This window comes from Kluyveromyces lactis (genome assembly GCF_000002515.2).
Source record: "Kluyveromyces lactis strain NRRL Y-1140 chromosome D complete sequence".
NCBI lineage: Eukaryota > Fungi > Ascomycota > Saccharomycetes > Saccharomycetales > Saccharomycetaceae > Kluyveromyces > Kluyveromyces lactis.
The window spans coordinates 1,476,088-1,492,500 of NC_006040.1; the positions used below are offsets into that span (position 1 = coordinate 1,476,088).

Sequence of the window (16,413 nt, forward strand, 5' to 3'; positions counted from 1 at the left end):
GTAATGAATCGTTTTTTTTTTCCTTTGTTAACCTTGCTTCCTGCGCGTTAACGTTATAATTCTTTTCAAGATGTGTAGAGAGATTAAATCTGCTAATTAGTGAATACGGTCCAGAGTTGATATTCTTGAAAACAATGAAGGTTTCTGTTAAACTTGAAGATTCAGAAATGACAATTAACCAGTTAAGACCCCGAAAAGAGAGACACTAACAGTAATAAAGTTCTGGGAATGTACCGCTGAAGAATTGACTTAGACTACAATGGATTGCAACTAAAATAAACACAAGAAAAAAAACATATATAAATAAAAAATCCTTTCTGAATCAATTCGTCTAATCAATAAAAATAACCTCTGTGTATATAAACTTTCTGCCTCACCAAACGTTCGAACCTAACTTTTCCTAATTCGCCTGATCTTATATATATATGATTTTAGTTTTTCAGGTATTTTTTTTTTCCTTTTCGATTCCAAACTTTTTGGTTGGAAAATTACTGTTTCTCATGAGTTTTGGCGACTTCTAAGCGGTGACACTGGTGAAGAAATAAAGATATATCGGGTTGAAGATATAAAAAAGGTAGGAAAGGCGACAATGGCCATTGCAAAGGTCCGGTTCGCTCTAGGGTTTGGCTACGGGTTGCAAGCAAACTGTGAAGGAAAGAAAAAGAAAAAGAATCACCATGACTCAACATATGGCCGTCGACTGCTGCCACTGTGACTATCTAGACTGTATATAGTAAAGGAGCATCAAGAAACATATCATAAAGTTTAACGGGGCAATAATATTGTTGCACCGTTCAGCTCCCGTTGGCTGACAAGACCTCTGGACGAATTGCGAATTGCTGTTTCACACTGACACACTCAGGCGCCACAAACACCGGCATGTAGATTTGAACCTTTGGCACAGAAACGGGCGTAGAAAAAATAAGAAAAAACGAGGCAAACGTAATATTTTCCAGTTTCGAGTCCGATATCACCAAAAGACAAGGGAGGGGCACGATAGACCCCTCTATCGGTTGGTTCCTTTCTCACTGGCCGATATAGCTTTTATTCCAGTCAGGGAGTTTCTGCTTCATTGACAGTCGAAACCACCTTAAAAAAAAAAATAGGGAAACATTCATACTATCTGGAAATACCGTACTAAATTAATGCTCTTCGTCCGCCAGTTTAAGATACTTTCAACGGTGACTGTGCTGTTTTGTATTTGATGCGAAAAAAAAAATTCGAAGATCACGATGTCGGTTCGGCTGAATGTAAGAAAAGCCAGCTGTGTCCTCTTTCTTTTTATTTTCCTTTTCGTTCTGCTAAACGAATTTTGTTGGATTTTTTTTTCTGTTCAGGGAACAGGTACTTTTAAACGAGAAGATTAGTATATTTACCCGGAAATATTTCAGTCATAGCTTACATAATATTTATAGTTGCACCAATCAATCTTCTATTACACTTTCTCGCTATCTAGAAAGATATCTCTGGTTCTTGTTAGGAAGAGTCTGATCACGTGGCGTAAGTCGTCGGGACATGGTTTATCTAGAATTTGTAGAATGAGGTCGTACATCGTCTTACATTGTTGTTTGTAGTCATTATCGTCAAATTCAGAGTATCCCTGGATGATTTCGACAATAACCGGTCTCCAGTTGTTTGCAGCTCTTTCAGATACGCCATCGTTCATTGCTACGTATCTTTGCACTATGGAGACGCAGATGCCGACTAGCCTTTGTAACAGATTCTTTTGATTTTTCTTGATCTCTTTTGTGGATCCGTTCTCGGAGGATTCTCTATTCAGGTACAACTTGAATAAGATGTTGATTAATACGGCAGAAGAGCTTGTCTCTTGCTTTGCCAAGTTTGGAATCTTGTTTGAGACTCTGGCTTCAACTAGTCTTGTTCTCAATTCGTAGTCGTCGTTGAAGTCACGTGCGAACTCGTACGAACGTTCCAATAGAGTGGTTAATTTGATGGCTTCGTCGAATGGGATGCTGTTGATGAACTGTTCCACTTCGAATAGTTCACTTAGGGACTCAATCATTAGCAACTGGAGAATACATTTCACAACAATAGTGTTTTTCACACTCACCTTCTGTTTCAATTCTTCGGTACTCTTCGTTTCCACTAACCTTCTTGGTGGTAATGCATCGATGTCTCCATTGGAAATCGTTCCTTGCTCGTTACCAACGTCTTGACCGTTCTCTTCAGCGATGGCTCTTTCCACTTCTTCCTCGACGTTGCTGTTGTTGCTTTCTTTGGTAGTGTTGTTTGTTGGTGTAGTTGAGTCGGTACCAGCAGTATTTGGAACAGATTTTCTTCTACCTTGCTTCAATGGATCGCTCTCGAACAATTCGTTGGCCGTAGTCAACTGGAATAATGTGCTGAACGCTTCTGTAACCTGGTGCCAATGAGTATCGTTGAATTCCGACATGTTTTGGAGAATCAACTGCTGTAAGCATGATCTACCAATTCTGGCAATTGTGTCATTTTCTTGGCATATACAGGATACCATCAATCCAAGAACGCCGTCTAACAATCCATTTAATGATTCGAAATAGTGGGTGAAAAGAGCAACCATATTTCTTAATGCTTGAATCAATGTGGTTGATAGCCATACACTCATATCGTCATGACTATTGAATTGGTTCACTTCCCAATGTTTCGATAAAATTCCAAAGATGGGGAATAACAACTGGGTACAAATCTTATTCCAGAACTCTTCATCAAACTCAGCTCCGTTTGCCACTAATGCGTCAAACATATAGTTCAATGCTCTTGATCTAACTTCAAGATCGACAGCTGTCATGATAGTATCATTGAAACAGAAGAGTAACGGTAACCAAACGTCCTCAAACTCATCCTTGCCTTGTAGTAACTGATGGTCATGATTTTTGAAACATAAGTCGGCTACTTGGTTGGTAATTCTCTTCAATGTTTCTAACGAATGTAGAGCAAGTTTTTGATGCTTTTGGTTTTTGGTGATTTCTTTGAAAACTACAACTAAGTCCACAAAAGAATCATCCAAGGCAAACACATCATAGAAATGATCTTTCACAATGTCATAAGATACTAGTTCATATGTTCTCGTTACAATCCTCTCATTTGGAGATTGGGCAGTGTACTGTAGAGATTTCAAGATTGGCTTCCAACCGGACTTAATCTTTCCAGACTTAGTTAAAATGAAATTATGGAAACACTCAATACACATCTCTTGGACATCGATGTCCCTCGTGTTTTCTACAGTGTGTTCAAATGGTTTCAAGAAGTCAAGTTGGAATTCGAATCCTGTCAACTCTTCGATATCTAAAAATCTCATAGATAATTGACGTAAGGAGTCAATGGCGAAAAATACAACAGCCAAATTAGATTCTGTTGCAATTCTATTGAAAGCCTCACCCATGACATTCCATATAGGAGTCCACTCTAATCTTATACGATCCATGTTGTAATAGCAAACATCAACCATCTTTTGTAGAGAAAACATTCTAGGCGTGGTCGCATTCTGAGAAGATTCAATCTCTTCAAAGGACACTTCAGTTAAAGCCTTTATGAAATCCACAATGGCAGAACCTGACAAAGCTGAGGAATTGGTGAAAATTTTGTCTATAAGAACAACCAATTCACTAGACGTTATGAATTTCGAGATGTTTGGCGAAAGTGTTTGGTTATAATGTTTCTCTTGAGCAATCTCACCAGGTGTGGCCTTTCTTGTCCATCTATCAAAGAAGTTTTGGGTGGAAGAAGAGCGCGTGGACTCGAAAGAGGATCTATGGTTGGCCAATCTTGCCTGAGTAACATCAGGAACAGTTTCTCTATCTACACCCTTTGAAATTAATTGTAAACGCTCCACTTGAGAAACGATGACTAGAATATCTTTCCAGGAGTCCTTCATGTAATTACCTTCCGAAACAGCGATTTCAAGAAGAGTTATGATTGCATATACATTCTTTATTTTTATTTCTTCAAGGTTTTGAAGATTAGCGAATTGAATTAATGCACCGACGAATGAAGCCCTTGCATAATCAATGCCGAACGTAGCAGCGATTTTGATAGAAGTTTTGATACCCTTAAGGCATAAATCAGAAGTTTCTATGTCATTGTATTCCTTGAAAGGAGGGGTCAAAGCAGCCAAGAAAGACATCCACAATGTTTCGAAAATCGATTTAACATGTTCAACGTGTGATGCAGCGTAGTACACAGTGTCCTTATTCTTGCTCAAGTTTTTGAATACTAATTCGGTCTTCGAAGAAATTTGCTTAGACACTTGGATATAGGCTTCCCTTTCATAATCCTTGCCATTGAAGAACCCAAATGAGGATTGCTGAGGTAACGCTGCAGTAGCATCACCCGAAATCATTGCTTGGTGTTGTTCCGAGAGCAATTTGATTTCATGGTTTGATATCTCTTCGAATATTTGTTCCATGTATTCCCTTGGCAAGTCCTTTCCATTGTCTATGCCTGAGTTATTCTCTATAAACTCTTCAAGAGTCATTTTCTTTTTGATCTGAGTGGAATGCAAGTCGGTATTCAAAAGAATAATCGAATATGCCAAAACATAAGCTGTATCTGCTTTAGAGAAAACATTAGGGTTTTGATCAACGAAGCGCTCAGCGAATTTAAGCATGAATCTATCAATTTTTTGTCCTTCGCCAGGTAATCTAAACTTTTGAAGGAATAATCTTAAAGCACTAACTATGGAGAGATTTGTAAATTCAAACTGATCAACAAATGCGTGCATGATAGAAATATTTTTTTCATTGCCTTCACCAAGATATTCTCCTACGGCAGATAGGTCAAGCCCATCGGTATTCAATAACCATTTTGCAATAGCAACACTGGAATCGTCCTCGATGAAACCTTTTTTTATCGACTCTGCAATTCCCTTCTTAGTTTTGTAGTTAAATAACTTCACACAATTCAACAGTTCCGTTTTCCTTAATTTAGCAGTTTCAAATTGCAGAGGGTCATCTACTTCTTCATTTGTTGTTGATTCAGATACAGAGTTTGTATCCGTGTTAGACACCGAACTGAGAGCAGAAGTTGAACGAGGTCTGTTCGAAGATAGGAGGGTTGAGGAATCTGCTCTCTGGCTCAAAGCTTTGGATTGGCTACTCCCTACCGTGTTGATCGAACTGGAATTTAGCGCTTTATGTGCCCATGAACTCAAAGATGTGAGGAACGCGACCATACATGTAAGGGCCATTTGTTTTAGAGCATAATCAACCGGAAACGGAAGTTGAGAGGAGTCAGAAGATGATGGGATATTGGAGATCGATAACAAAGGAACTTGAGTATAACTAAATGTTGCAAGCGGCTTGCTTAATGAATCATTGTAATAAGCTCTTTGTGATGTTGTCACATCTACACGTGTAAGAGCTAATTTTGTGAGGTAGTTTATGATCAACTCAACAACATTTGGCATATGACTATCACAGTCATAATTAAGATAGAATTCAATGAGCGTCCGTGGATCATTACAAACACGTTGGATAATACTCAAAAAGTATCTTTTCTGGTGATTGGTCGAAGACTTTAAATCCGCAATAGGGAAATAAATATCTGTGAGGAACACGGGAATCTCTCTCTTAAACTCAGATCTCAAGTTCGATATTATCAACCACATAATTTCTAAAGTTATCTCATACACGGGCGCAATTGGAGAGGCTGCATTTCTCGCAAGTGATAAACACAAATACTGATTGACTGCATGAACTAAGCTGACTTGCTCTTTTCCTGGAACCCTAACGTTTTGAGACAAGAAAACGTCGATATGGTCTTTTAATATTGAATGTAGAGTATGAAGAGATAAAAGTTTCGATCTTACTACATGAGATCTCATATCTAGTGAGTCTTCCAAAGGTTTTGCAGATATTTTTGCCATGGCTCTAAACAAAAGGAAAGCGTCTTTGATGGTAAGAGCTTGTTCATCAGTGATGGAGTCATCGGGTTTCTGGAAATTTTCTTCTTCGTCTACCAGTCTTTCAGTCTCGTCATTTAGTGTATCCAAATTTTGCAAAGTTAACGGATGTTCAGATGATGGAGTGGATGTTCCTCCATTGGTGGAAGCAGCATTCTTTAAGCTAATTGTTGAAAGTGATCTCTGTTGATTCAAACTTTTCACATCGATCCTATCGAAAACGGTCGTGACAATTTGGGTCAAAGTGGCTTGCGCTATGCCTTGATTGGATGAATGTAGCGAAAAGATGAAAATGTTGTAAATTTGTCTGATGGCCTTCAATAAGGAAGCGCCATGGACACAAGAAGTAGCTTCATCGATTAAGATACAACTGGCTAAACCACGTACAACTTGCAGTTCCACTCTTGAGTCTGTATTTTCCCCTTCAAAACAATCACAAATTGTGTCAATTACCGCATCAATAAGCTTTTGTTTTGGAGGTGGAGTAATTCCAATATTTTCAGGGTTCTGATCGTTTGAAGCCATTGAGTCTGGAGGATTCACTAGCAGCGATTCGTCCAAGGCTTGAAAGGAGAACAGTTTAGCGAAACAATCTAAAGCCTTTATTTGAATATCAATGATCTTAGATCTGCAACATGATCTTAACGCTTCAAAAACGAGCAACGAGTCAATTTCTACCGAAGTTCCGGTTGGCGCTGCTGAGGTTTGTTCTAGGGACTTCAAAGTCCTTTCTATATCTTTCTGACAACTCGTAAGTTTCTTAAGTTCTTTGGATTTCATTATGGATTCCAACGTTGATTTTACAAACAAAACAACCGATTTAATGTTCGCGTTATTCATAGATACAATTGACGCATTTCTAGCATGGGCCGCTCCCTCGGTGTTACTATTTACAGTTTTATTTGCTGATGGAGATGGCGTCACATCAACATCAGGCACATCAGGGGTGTTGTTCTCCACGTTCGCATCAGCGTCGGTTACCGAATTCACATTGATATCAACAGTCGTGGTCGAATCTAGGGCTTGTATATCACGTTCCTCAGCAATTGCTGGGTTCGTGCGGTCCACAGGTTCTTCTGACATGTTTGGCAATATTTCTTCGACAGCACTGCACCTTAGTGTGTATATAATCACCTCCGTAATCGTTCCACCAAATACGATATTATGTATACTTCTTTCTGAATCTCATTTAATTTCAGATATTTTTTTTCTTTCCTTTTAAGGTGGATGGCTGGCTCCGTTTTTCCCCTATAATAGGAGAATTGGCTTGAAGATCTGCTCTCTGAAGTCTTTCTGAAGTATAAGTGATTAAGTAAAGCAGCTGAATGATGTTACCAGAATGTTCAGCCAAGAGGCAGTGATATAAACCGTAGATACTTGCTACAGGAAATGGATCTGGAAACTTAAGTTTAGTTCTACATTGTATAATTTTATAAGCCTCTTCTGCTGTGTCGAGCACGTGATTTGTTGATCACGTGATTAGAATCATCTATGATGAGAATTATCTATTGGAGTAACCTCTTTTATAGCACTTCATAGCCCACAAAGGGACGCCAAATTTGGTATATTCTGGAGCATTTGTAATAATTTCCAAACTTACAATCTGAATTTACTTTTCATATCTCTACTTTGAGTTTGGGACCTCAAATCTCCGTTGGCGACCTTAGTGATTGAGAATAACAACCTAAAAACAAGTAAACAGATTGCATGTATGTCAATTAGTGCGGTTAACTAACACCTTCATGTGTAAAGCATCTATCTACCCATATGTATGTATACATATCTCCATAGGAGATATTTAGTCGTTGTTTTCCCTGTTTAATACTGGCGGTGCTGACATAATATGCTGTACCATTTTCCTCCGAAGGAAATCCGTCGGAGGAAAATTGACATGCGTCAGTTAGTGAAACAAAAACGTAGATAGCGTGTGATTAGGATAACAAAAAGAGGTACGGGAGATAGAAAACGGAAAGCTCGAGCGATTTGTATAGTTTCGAGTGCATGGGAGCCTAGTTATCTTTGTGTAAATTATTACAGGATATATTATCCTTCAAAATCTATAAAAGAAGAGCGTTTGTCGAAGAAGAAGAACTTAGTTTGGATAAGGTTCAATTAAGTAATGCATATAGTAAACACATCTATAAGTATCAAGATTAAATCAAAAAGTATCAATCATTAAGGATATTGTGAAATTATCAACTAAAGATGAGTCCAATCGCCGTTACCCGTAAGGAAGTAGAACAACACATCAAAGCGACACCAGTTAATGATGTCCTTTTAACCACCTACCCAGAAGATTCCTCTCCTATCCCATTGAACTGGGGTGCTGCTGATTGTCAAGAAAGGGGTCCTGTGGTTCCATCAAGAAATAAAAGTGGTATCTCTAAACACAATTGCATCGGTGCTCATGCTGGTCCATACTGCATCTATAATGCTTTGGCCATTGGTTCAAACCAGTTAAAACGCGACCATATTCCAGACTATACCAACGCGCAACCTGTGTTTACAATCCCAGAACAGCCATCATGGTTTAACAACCGTGATATTGTATCGATGGATCCTTTTGGTCACTTAACACCTTATTTGTTTGATGATGTTGCTAAGTCTGCAAACGTGGATATCAGACCAACTATTGCCATCACCAAGGCAACCATGCAATTGCTTGAGTTGAAAGAGGCCGTTGATAAAGGCGAATTGAAAATCGACGGTAATATCATTGTCAACTCTAACGGTGACCTAAGTGTTTCGAAGATTGCCGTTGAACCTGTTTGGTATTTACCAGGGGTCGCTGAAAGATTTGGAATCACTGAAGAAGAGTTAAGAAAATGTTTATTTGAGGATACAAATGGTATGTACCCAGAATTGATCACTAGACCCGATATCAAAACTTACATGCCTCCAATTGGTGGATTGACAGTGTATATTTTCGGTAATCCGCAAAACATTTCCAATCCAGAAAAGAAAATCGCTTTGAGAGTTCACGATGAATGTAACGGTTCCGACGTCTTCGGTTCTGATATTTGTACTTGCCGTCCATACTTGATGTTTGGTATTATTGAAGCAGTAAAGGAGGCCCAGAATGGAGGAACTGGTCTTGTTATTTACTTCCGTAAAGAAGGGCGTGCACTTGGTGAAGTTACCAAATATTTAGTATACAATGCTCGTAAGAGAGGCGGTGATACCGCTGACGAGTATTTCCACAGAACAGAATGTATCGCTGGTGTGAGGGATATGAGATTTCAACAATTAATGCCAGACGTCCTTAAATGGTTAGGTATTTCCAAGATCGATAAGATGTTGTCCATGTCAAACATGAAATATGATGCAATCGTTGATCAGGGAATTGAAATCGTCGAAAGAATTCCGATTCCAGATGAAATGATTCCTCCAGATTCCAGAGTTGAAATCGATGCTAAAATCAACTCAGGTTATTTCTCATCAGAAAAAGCACCAACTAAAGAGGAATTACAATCAGTCCATGGGAGATTATGGAACGATGTGTGAAATTTTCGTTAGCTCATGTTCTCCGGATGTTACTTAACTTAAAAAAAATACCGAAACGGAACTAGACTTTGACCTCCCAATGATAAATAAGTGGATGAATACCACATGCAATATTTTGTTACTATTTTGAAGCCAGTTAATATATGTATAGATTTTGTATGTTTTCTATTGGCAAGCATATCATTCTGGAATGATATGAATGCCGCAATTCTATGAATACCTTTTTTGATAACATCTACTGACAGAAGAATGTATTTATAAAAATAAAAAAGACAACTGAGCACCGTTCGAGCAAGCCAGATGATGCTACATCAACTGCGTAAAGAAAGAATTGAGCTCATGAGGACGAGGAATCACCTATAGATGGCGTTTTGAATATACAGCATGAACATCAAAGACTTTAAGAAACTAAAACGTCAAGCTGCTGGCCATGAAGGACCATTAACGGATCCCAATGAGATGCTTCTGTTCAAACCTTCCACGAAACAAGAAATAAAGTTTTATGAACACTTGGCCACCAGACATGCAATAGACAACACGGATGACATTCCATTACAGGACTGGACACCTACATTCTTAGGTATATTGCAAGAGAATAAAGAACAGAACAAAGACTTTGACCAAGAAAGAGTAATAGAGAGACTGAACGCGTGTTCCCCCACAAGTCTAACTAGTAAGTCACAAACCGATGGAAATGTTTACTTAGTTATGGAAAATCTATTGCACGGATATGTACGACCAAACGTATTGGATATCAAGTTAGGACATGTTCTGTGGGATGATGCAGCAAGTGAAGAGAAAAGAATAAGATTAGATGAAGTAAGTAAGACATCAACTTCTGGGACTTTAGGGTTTAGAATATGTGGTATGAATATCTTAAAAAACACAAATGTCCAAGAACTACACTCGAAGTATTATGAACCGGAAGATGATGGGTATATTTTTGTCAATAAATATTACGGTCGTGAGTTGACAGCTTCGAATGTAACGGACGCATTTGATTTGTACTTTGGCGATAATAATCTTTCACTCCAAAATCGTAATGATTTGATTCACATGTTTTCAAAAAGGCTTCAGCTTTTCTATAATACGCTATTGAATGAAGAGGTTCGCATGATATCAAGTAGCCTTCTATTCATATATGAATGCGATACTACTCGGTGGATCAACTTCTCTCAGGAACAAGAATTAATACCGTCCCATGTATCATATGATTCGGATGAGGAAGGGTCCATTAAAGATGGACAGTCAAAGGAGAGCATATCAGGAAAGACAGAATTGAGTCGCATGTCGATAATAGATTTTGCACATACCAAATTTACCCCAGGATTAGGAATAGATGACAATGTACTTGACGGGGTTGAAAGTCTTATAGACATTTTTGAAAGATTAAAAACTAAATATACAATCTAGACTAGACACCTAGTAAATATGCATTGTGATATGGATTCATAAAAACCGAGATCAATTTTCAAGGATTTTCACAATCTTACCGATAGCAATGGTGGTACCTTGATCTCTTAAAGTGAATCTACCCAATTGTGGGTAATCATCGTATGTTTCAACACATACCGGTTCATTAGTCTCGATAACGGCAATGATCTTCATACCCTTTTTAGCAAATGCTGGAGGCTTCTTTGATTTTCTGTTTGACCCCTTCTCAAGCTTGTGAAGCAATCTTGTGACGGTGACTTCTTCGATAGCTGTATGAATATGCATAACGCACGAGAAACCAGCAGACATGATCGATTTCAATTCGACAATAGCAATTTGAGCCACAAATCTCGTTACATTCTTAACTGGGTTTTTTGGAGAGGTTAGAACGAAACCAGCAGAAATTTCTTCTTCTTCGACACCTTTAATTCTTAATCTAACCTGCTCACCACAAACAGCCATGTCAACTTCGCTTTCAGTTTCGTTATAAATGGTCAGAATTTCAACAGAGGTCCTGTTAGGCATTAGTAAAGTTTGGTTACCCTTTCTAATGTGTCCAGATTCGATTTTACCTTCCACAACAGTACCCATGTCCTTCATCTTAGAAGCAATTGGAAGCATGAATGGAGCATTGATATGACGATCAGTAGTCTTCATATTGTCAAGATATTCTAATAAAGATGGACCAGTATACCATGGACAGTCCTTAGGATCGACACGTTCCTTCAAACCTGCACCTGTGTAACCAGACACTGGCATGAAAATGACGTCCTCCTTAACATTGTAACCCACAGCCTTCAAAAAGTTTGTCAAGTTACCAACACAGTGATCATATCTTTCCTTATCCCATCCCACAGTTGGATCATCCATCTTGTTGATAACTACAATCATTTTGTTGACACCTTGTGTCTTGGCTAATAAAGCGTGCTCACGAGTTTGACCACCCTTTTCGAAACCAGTTTCATATTCACCCTTTCTAGCAGAAATAACCAAAATACCAATATCGGCTTGAGATGCACCACCAATCATTTCAGAAACATACATTTTGTGACCGGGAGCATCCAAAATAGTGTAACGTCTCTTTTCAGTTTCAAAGTACGCTCTACCCACTTCAATGGTTTTACCGTCGTTTCTTTCTTCTTTGTTGGTATCCATCACCCATGATAAATACCAACCTTGTCTACCAGCCTCTTTAGCCTCTCTCTCATATTTCTCAACGGTTCTTTTATCCACAGAACCAGTCAGATATAACAAGTTACCACCCATTGTTGACTTACCAGCATCGACGTGACCCATGAAAATGATGGAAACATGATCCTTACCACCAAACATATCTTTAACGACTTCTTCGTCAACCTCATCTTCTTGTTCCTTGATTAGAGCATCCACGGAGTTCGCTCCTCCTGTAGATGTGTCTGCCTTAGCGCTGGTAGTCTTCTCTGAGGAAGTATCATCAGCAGATGGGGTATTCTCCTTAGTTTTTGGTTTTTCAGCCTCTGAGATTTTCAAATCATCAATTTTGGGCAATTCAGATTGTGCTTCTTCGTTGTCGTCGGTAGTTTTAGTTGCTTCCTTGGATTCATCAGTTTTCTCAGTTTTGGGTGCTACAGGTTTCTTGGCACCTACTAACTTAATACCAGAGCTAGAGGCCAACTTTAACTTAGGCTTTGGCTTGGCTGCATTAGTACTGCCTTGTTGGTTTTGGAAATCTTTCAAAGTCATACCCTGGGATGAAGACTGTGCTGGAGCAGCGTAACCGGTTGGCTGTTGTGCATTATATCCTTGAGCACCTTGATAACCCTGCTTATTATAGTTATTGTAACTGTTTTTATTATTATAATTTTTATTGTAGTTATTGTTGTGACCGCCTTGCTGAGCGTTGTAACCTTGTTGCTGAGCATTGTAGCCCTGGTAAGGTTGGTAGCCTTGAGCTTGTTGAGGGTTGTAGCCCTGGTAGGCTCCTTGAGGCTGCTGTCCATAAGCTTGATATGCTTGGTAGCCTTGAGGAGCACCTTGTTGGCCGTTGTAGCCTTGATAGCCCTGTTGGTTGTAGTACTGGTTGTACTGGCCATATTGGTTATACTGATTGTAACCTTGGCCTTGCCCTTGGTCTTGATTTTGTTGGTCTGACATGTCTACTAGTAGATGCTATAGACCGGTACCTTGTTCCAATTTAAGCTTGCAAATAGAGGGCAATTCGCTGATGGGAGGATCATGATGATCATCAGTAACGCTTTCTTACACTTTTCGATCTTCTCTATCAAGCTGTTTAAAATTTTTTGCAATTAGCGATGATGTAATTTTATACGACTGCATATATTCCTAAATAGACTAACACCATTGTAGCGCCCAATACGTAATATGGCATCAATAACCTGGTGCAACCGTTCCGTTCTTCCTCTATGTAACTGTATAAAATGAGGGTGCTGGTATTCGTGTAATATTAATATTATACATAAGCGATTACTAAACATGAGATCTTATTTTAATTCATAACAATTGTTCATATAAATGTTTGGCTGAACCAGTTTTCCAATGTGAAGCCAGGGATGATTTCATAAATTGCGAGGAGCAGTCTCAAACACAAGTTCTTCATCTGGTACATCTTCTATTATAATTCTTTTCTTTGGTTGTGGTTTATTAGCATCTTGTGGAATTTTTGGGACTTTGATTTGAAGCAATCCGTTAAAGTACGATGCTTTAATCTCTTCATCTTTAATTCTCGGTAAAACGGGGAACTTGACAGATCTTTCAAAATCACCGTATTTCAATTCTGAGATCTTCACGTACTTTTTATCAATCCCGATCTTGTTGTCGACAGCACCTTTGATCAGTAACTCGTGCGATGAAGGATGGAAATCAATTTTAAACTCCTTCGAGTTCGCACCAGGTAATGCCAATACAACAACGTACTGTTCGGGAGTATCATAAACGTTAACTTCTGGAGAAAATGGTAGATCAAGTCTCAATTCTGGGTTTGAAACTTGCAAAGGTGCAGGAACCGGAGATCTGAAACCGCTGGGCTCGTAAGCTAGTTTATCCTTTTGGTTTACGTCCTTTTCGCTGTCAACGGAGGAAGTAGTCTTATTCAACTTTTGTTGTTCCTCATTATTGTGCATGTTATAATCTTCGTTGTACTCGTCAGAAGCGTCTTCTCCTTGCTCTGCTGTTTCCTCGTCTATTTGCTGATCATTACGTTCTTTTTCTTCCTCGGAATATTGATTTGCAAGAGCTTCTTCGGCTGCCGCAAGAGCAGCGGCTTGCTCCTGTTCATCGTTTTCTTGTTCATCATCAGTTGCTTGTCTCTGACTTTCTTCATCAGCATCCCCTCTGAAAATGTCGGAATTACCACCGGCCAAAGCACTCAAAAGAGCCCCAACTACATCATCACCAGATGTTGGTCCAACAGCCCTTCTAGAAGCTGTTGTTGGAGCACCGGTCCTGCGAACAGTACGGTGTGGATGGTAATGCGTGGGTCTTCTCTGAGGTTGAGCATCTTCATTTGTGTAATAAACTGGCTGGTAGTAGGATGCGTTTGGAACTGAATAGTAATAGCTGCCAGGAACGTAGCCCTGTCTTCTAGCGGCAAAAGGGTCGTATCTGTCATACCCTTGATTAGCAGCTCTTCTTTGAGGTTGTCTTCCACCGTAGATATTATCTTCATAATCACCTCTGGCGCCAGCCTTGTTAGTTAATGCATCTAGAACGTCGTAAAGGGACAAAGATGGTTGATAAAAACTCATAATGGAAAGGGTTGATATGGTAATATGTATAATTGCACTCAAAGGCTATATCCGTCCTTCCTTTGAATAAACCGCTAGAAAGCTGTTTTTGCTGTTACTAGGATCAATTTGAACCTATAGGTAGCAATATACCAGACAATCACAAATTACATCAAATTGGCAATGGCAAATCTAGGGATTGCCACCGAAGAATTAAACCTTTTATACCTTTTTTCTCCCTTAATAATGCGTGAATTTAGCCTTTTTTTTCCTTCAGTACCAGTAGAAGATCGAAAAGTCTAGTAATATGTGGAACGTTAGGGAAGTTCATAGAAATAAAGTTGGAGGAGACAAAAAACAAGGCTGACATATAGCCGTAAGAGTGGCGACCAGCAACGAATGGCTTTGAGGCTTGAAGGATTCCTACGATAACCAATATAGCGCATCTTTTGGTCTCAGTACTATTGTCAAAAGGATGCTTCTTATTTATGTATAGGTTCATGTTTTTTCTCGGAGTTTGTAACGTCAATTTCCAACCTATCTTTTCGTCCATCAGCACATACAAATTTCATTGAGCATAAATTTATGTAGGAAATGAGATATAATGCAGGATATGTTCCTTAATATTCCCAATTTCCGATGCACGTACACATTTTAGTTGGAGTTTCTGGAATAATTCGTGAGGTACCGAAGCAAAACAATGAGAAGCTTTTGTTCATGGACAAATGAATAAAGTTTTGTCCTTAACAGTCACGCAAGAGAGTTATGTCGCCGTAACGTAGGTTTTTTGGAGCTTAACGTATGGTTTTCAAAACTAAGTATTTCGCGTTCACATTCTAATTTGCTATGTGATCGGCGGGAAGACTTTCGCAGTTCAATATGGGTCTTTCAGTTCATCGTACATTTTGTCGTAAGATAGACTGAAGACAAGCCAGACGAGAGGTCATGTGAGCTAGCCAGCACACGACAGAGTTCCAAGACGTCAGTGACTGTGCATATGGATCCTGTGGTATCCAGAGGGGATGGCCTAGATGGATCATAGACGGCCACGTGATGGTCTTGAGTGCGCGTGGAGGACAGTAGCTGCACAGGACCTACAAGGGCATGGAGGCAATGAGTTGCCATGACGAAGTCTGACGACCATGCGAGTATATAAGTCGAGTATAAAAGGCTGAGCTATGTTGCGACCTCTTGGGGAGGTTGGATGCAACAAGAGAAAGAAGAAGCAAGGACGCATATACTCAACGATCTAGCTAAATAGATTATTATATTATAATCGTTGTATTGTTTGATATCAACGATCCCTCATCAGGCGATTAATCAATCAACTATCATCCAAAGCATATCACAAGAACTTTTATTATTTGGTTGTATAGTGTAGTGGTTATCACTTTCGGTTTTGATCCGAACAACCCCGGTTCGAATCCGGGTACGACCTACTTTTTTTCTCATCTTCTCATTTGAGAAGATGGAGTGTGTGTAGTAAGTCATTCTCCTAAACATAACAATAATCTACATATAACTCCTCTAAGAACAATAAGAAAGAGATGAAACAACCCAGATAGCCATCTTGTTGCCACTTAATATAGCTGCATTCCAACAGACCACGCCGGTTCTCAAACCCGACGTACATTCTTGCTCAGTAGTGGCCGCAATTCACTTCTTTTTCTCTGATCCTTTCTCAAGATATTAGATTTGACTGCGGTCATCGTAGAATAGCGCAACACCACAGGAAAATCGAGGCCTTGTGTATGTGTTTTCTCTTACTTTTAAGTATGTATTTAATTGCCTTCTCTCAACTCGATTAAGCTCGAACTAAACTGTCAATTTTATACATTATAATCATCCGTGTAA

The 16,413-nt window shown here is 39.1% G+C and overlaps 5 protein-coding genes and 1 non-coding gene across 6 annotated transcripts, besides 1 other annotated feature; 3 read left to right on the forward strand and 3 right to left on the reverse strand.

The window, feature by feature from the left end:
- Positions 1-1,435: 1,435 nt before the first annotated feature.
- On the reverse strand, positions 1,436-6,982 carry SEC7 (Arf family guanine nucleotide exchange factor SEC7; the record flags this gene model as incomplete). The annotated part of the gene is made up of 1 exon (XM_453828.1): positions 1,436-6,982. One exon carries the CDS (start codon positions 6,980-6,982, stop codon positions 1,436-1,438), a length of 5,547 nt encoding a protein of 1,848 aa, XP_453828.1.
- Positions 6,983-8,104: 1,122 nt separating this feature from the next.
- KLLA0_D17380g (uncharacterized protein) lies at positions 8,105-9,403 on the forward strand (the record flags this gene model as incomplete). Its single annotated transcript, XM_453829.1, has 1 exon — positions 8,105-9,403. The coding sequence occupies one exon, from the start codon at positions 8,105-8,107 to the stop codon at positions 9,401-9,403; it is 1,299 nt and encodes a 432-aa protein (XP_453829.1).
- Positions 9,404-9,787: 384 nt separating this feature from the next.
- ARG82 (inositol polyphosphate multikinase) lies at positions 9,788-10,816 on the forward strand (the record flags this gene model as incomplete). Its single annotated transcript, XM_453830.1, has 1 exon — positions 9,788-10,816. One exon carries the CDS (start codon positions 9,788-9,790, stop codon positions 10,814-10,816), a length of 1,029 nt encoding a protein of 342 aa, XP_453830.1.
- Positions 10,817-10,867: 51 nt separating this feature from the next.
- SUP35 (translation termination factor GTPase eRF3) lies at positions 10,868-12,970 on the reverse strand (the record flags this gene model as incomplete). The annotated part of the gene is made up of 1 exon (XM_453831.1): positions 10,868-12,970. One exon carries the CDS (start codon positions 12,968-12,970, stop codon positions 10,868-10,870), a length of 2,103 nt encoding a protein of 700 aa, XP_453831.1.
- A 422-nt stretch (positions 12,971-13,392) lies between these two features.
- On the reverse strand, positions 13,393-14,580 carry HSP42 (heat shock protein HSP42; the record flags this gene model as incomplete). Its single annotated transcript, XM_453832.1, has 1 exon — positions 13,393-14,580. One exon carries the CDS (start codon positions 14,578-14,580, stop codon positions 13,393-13,395), a length of 1,188 nt encoding a protein of 395 aa, XP_453832.1.
- An 885-nt stretch (positions 14,581-15,465) lies between these two features.
- Positions 15,466-15,912: a long terminal repeat (solo LTR).
- A 13-nt stretch (positions 15,913-15,925) lies between these two features.
- Positions 15,926-15,997, forward strand: KLLA0_D17490r. Its single transcript has one exon. It is a non-coding gene; the product is annotated as a tRNA-Gln (tRNA).
- The last annotated feature ends 416 nt before the right edge of the window (positions 15,998-16,413 follow it).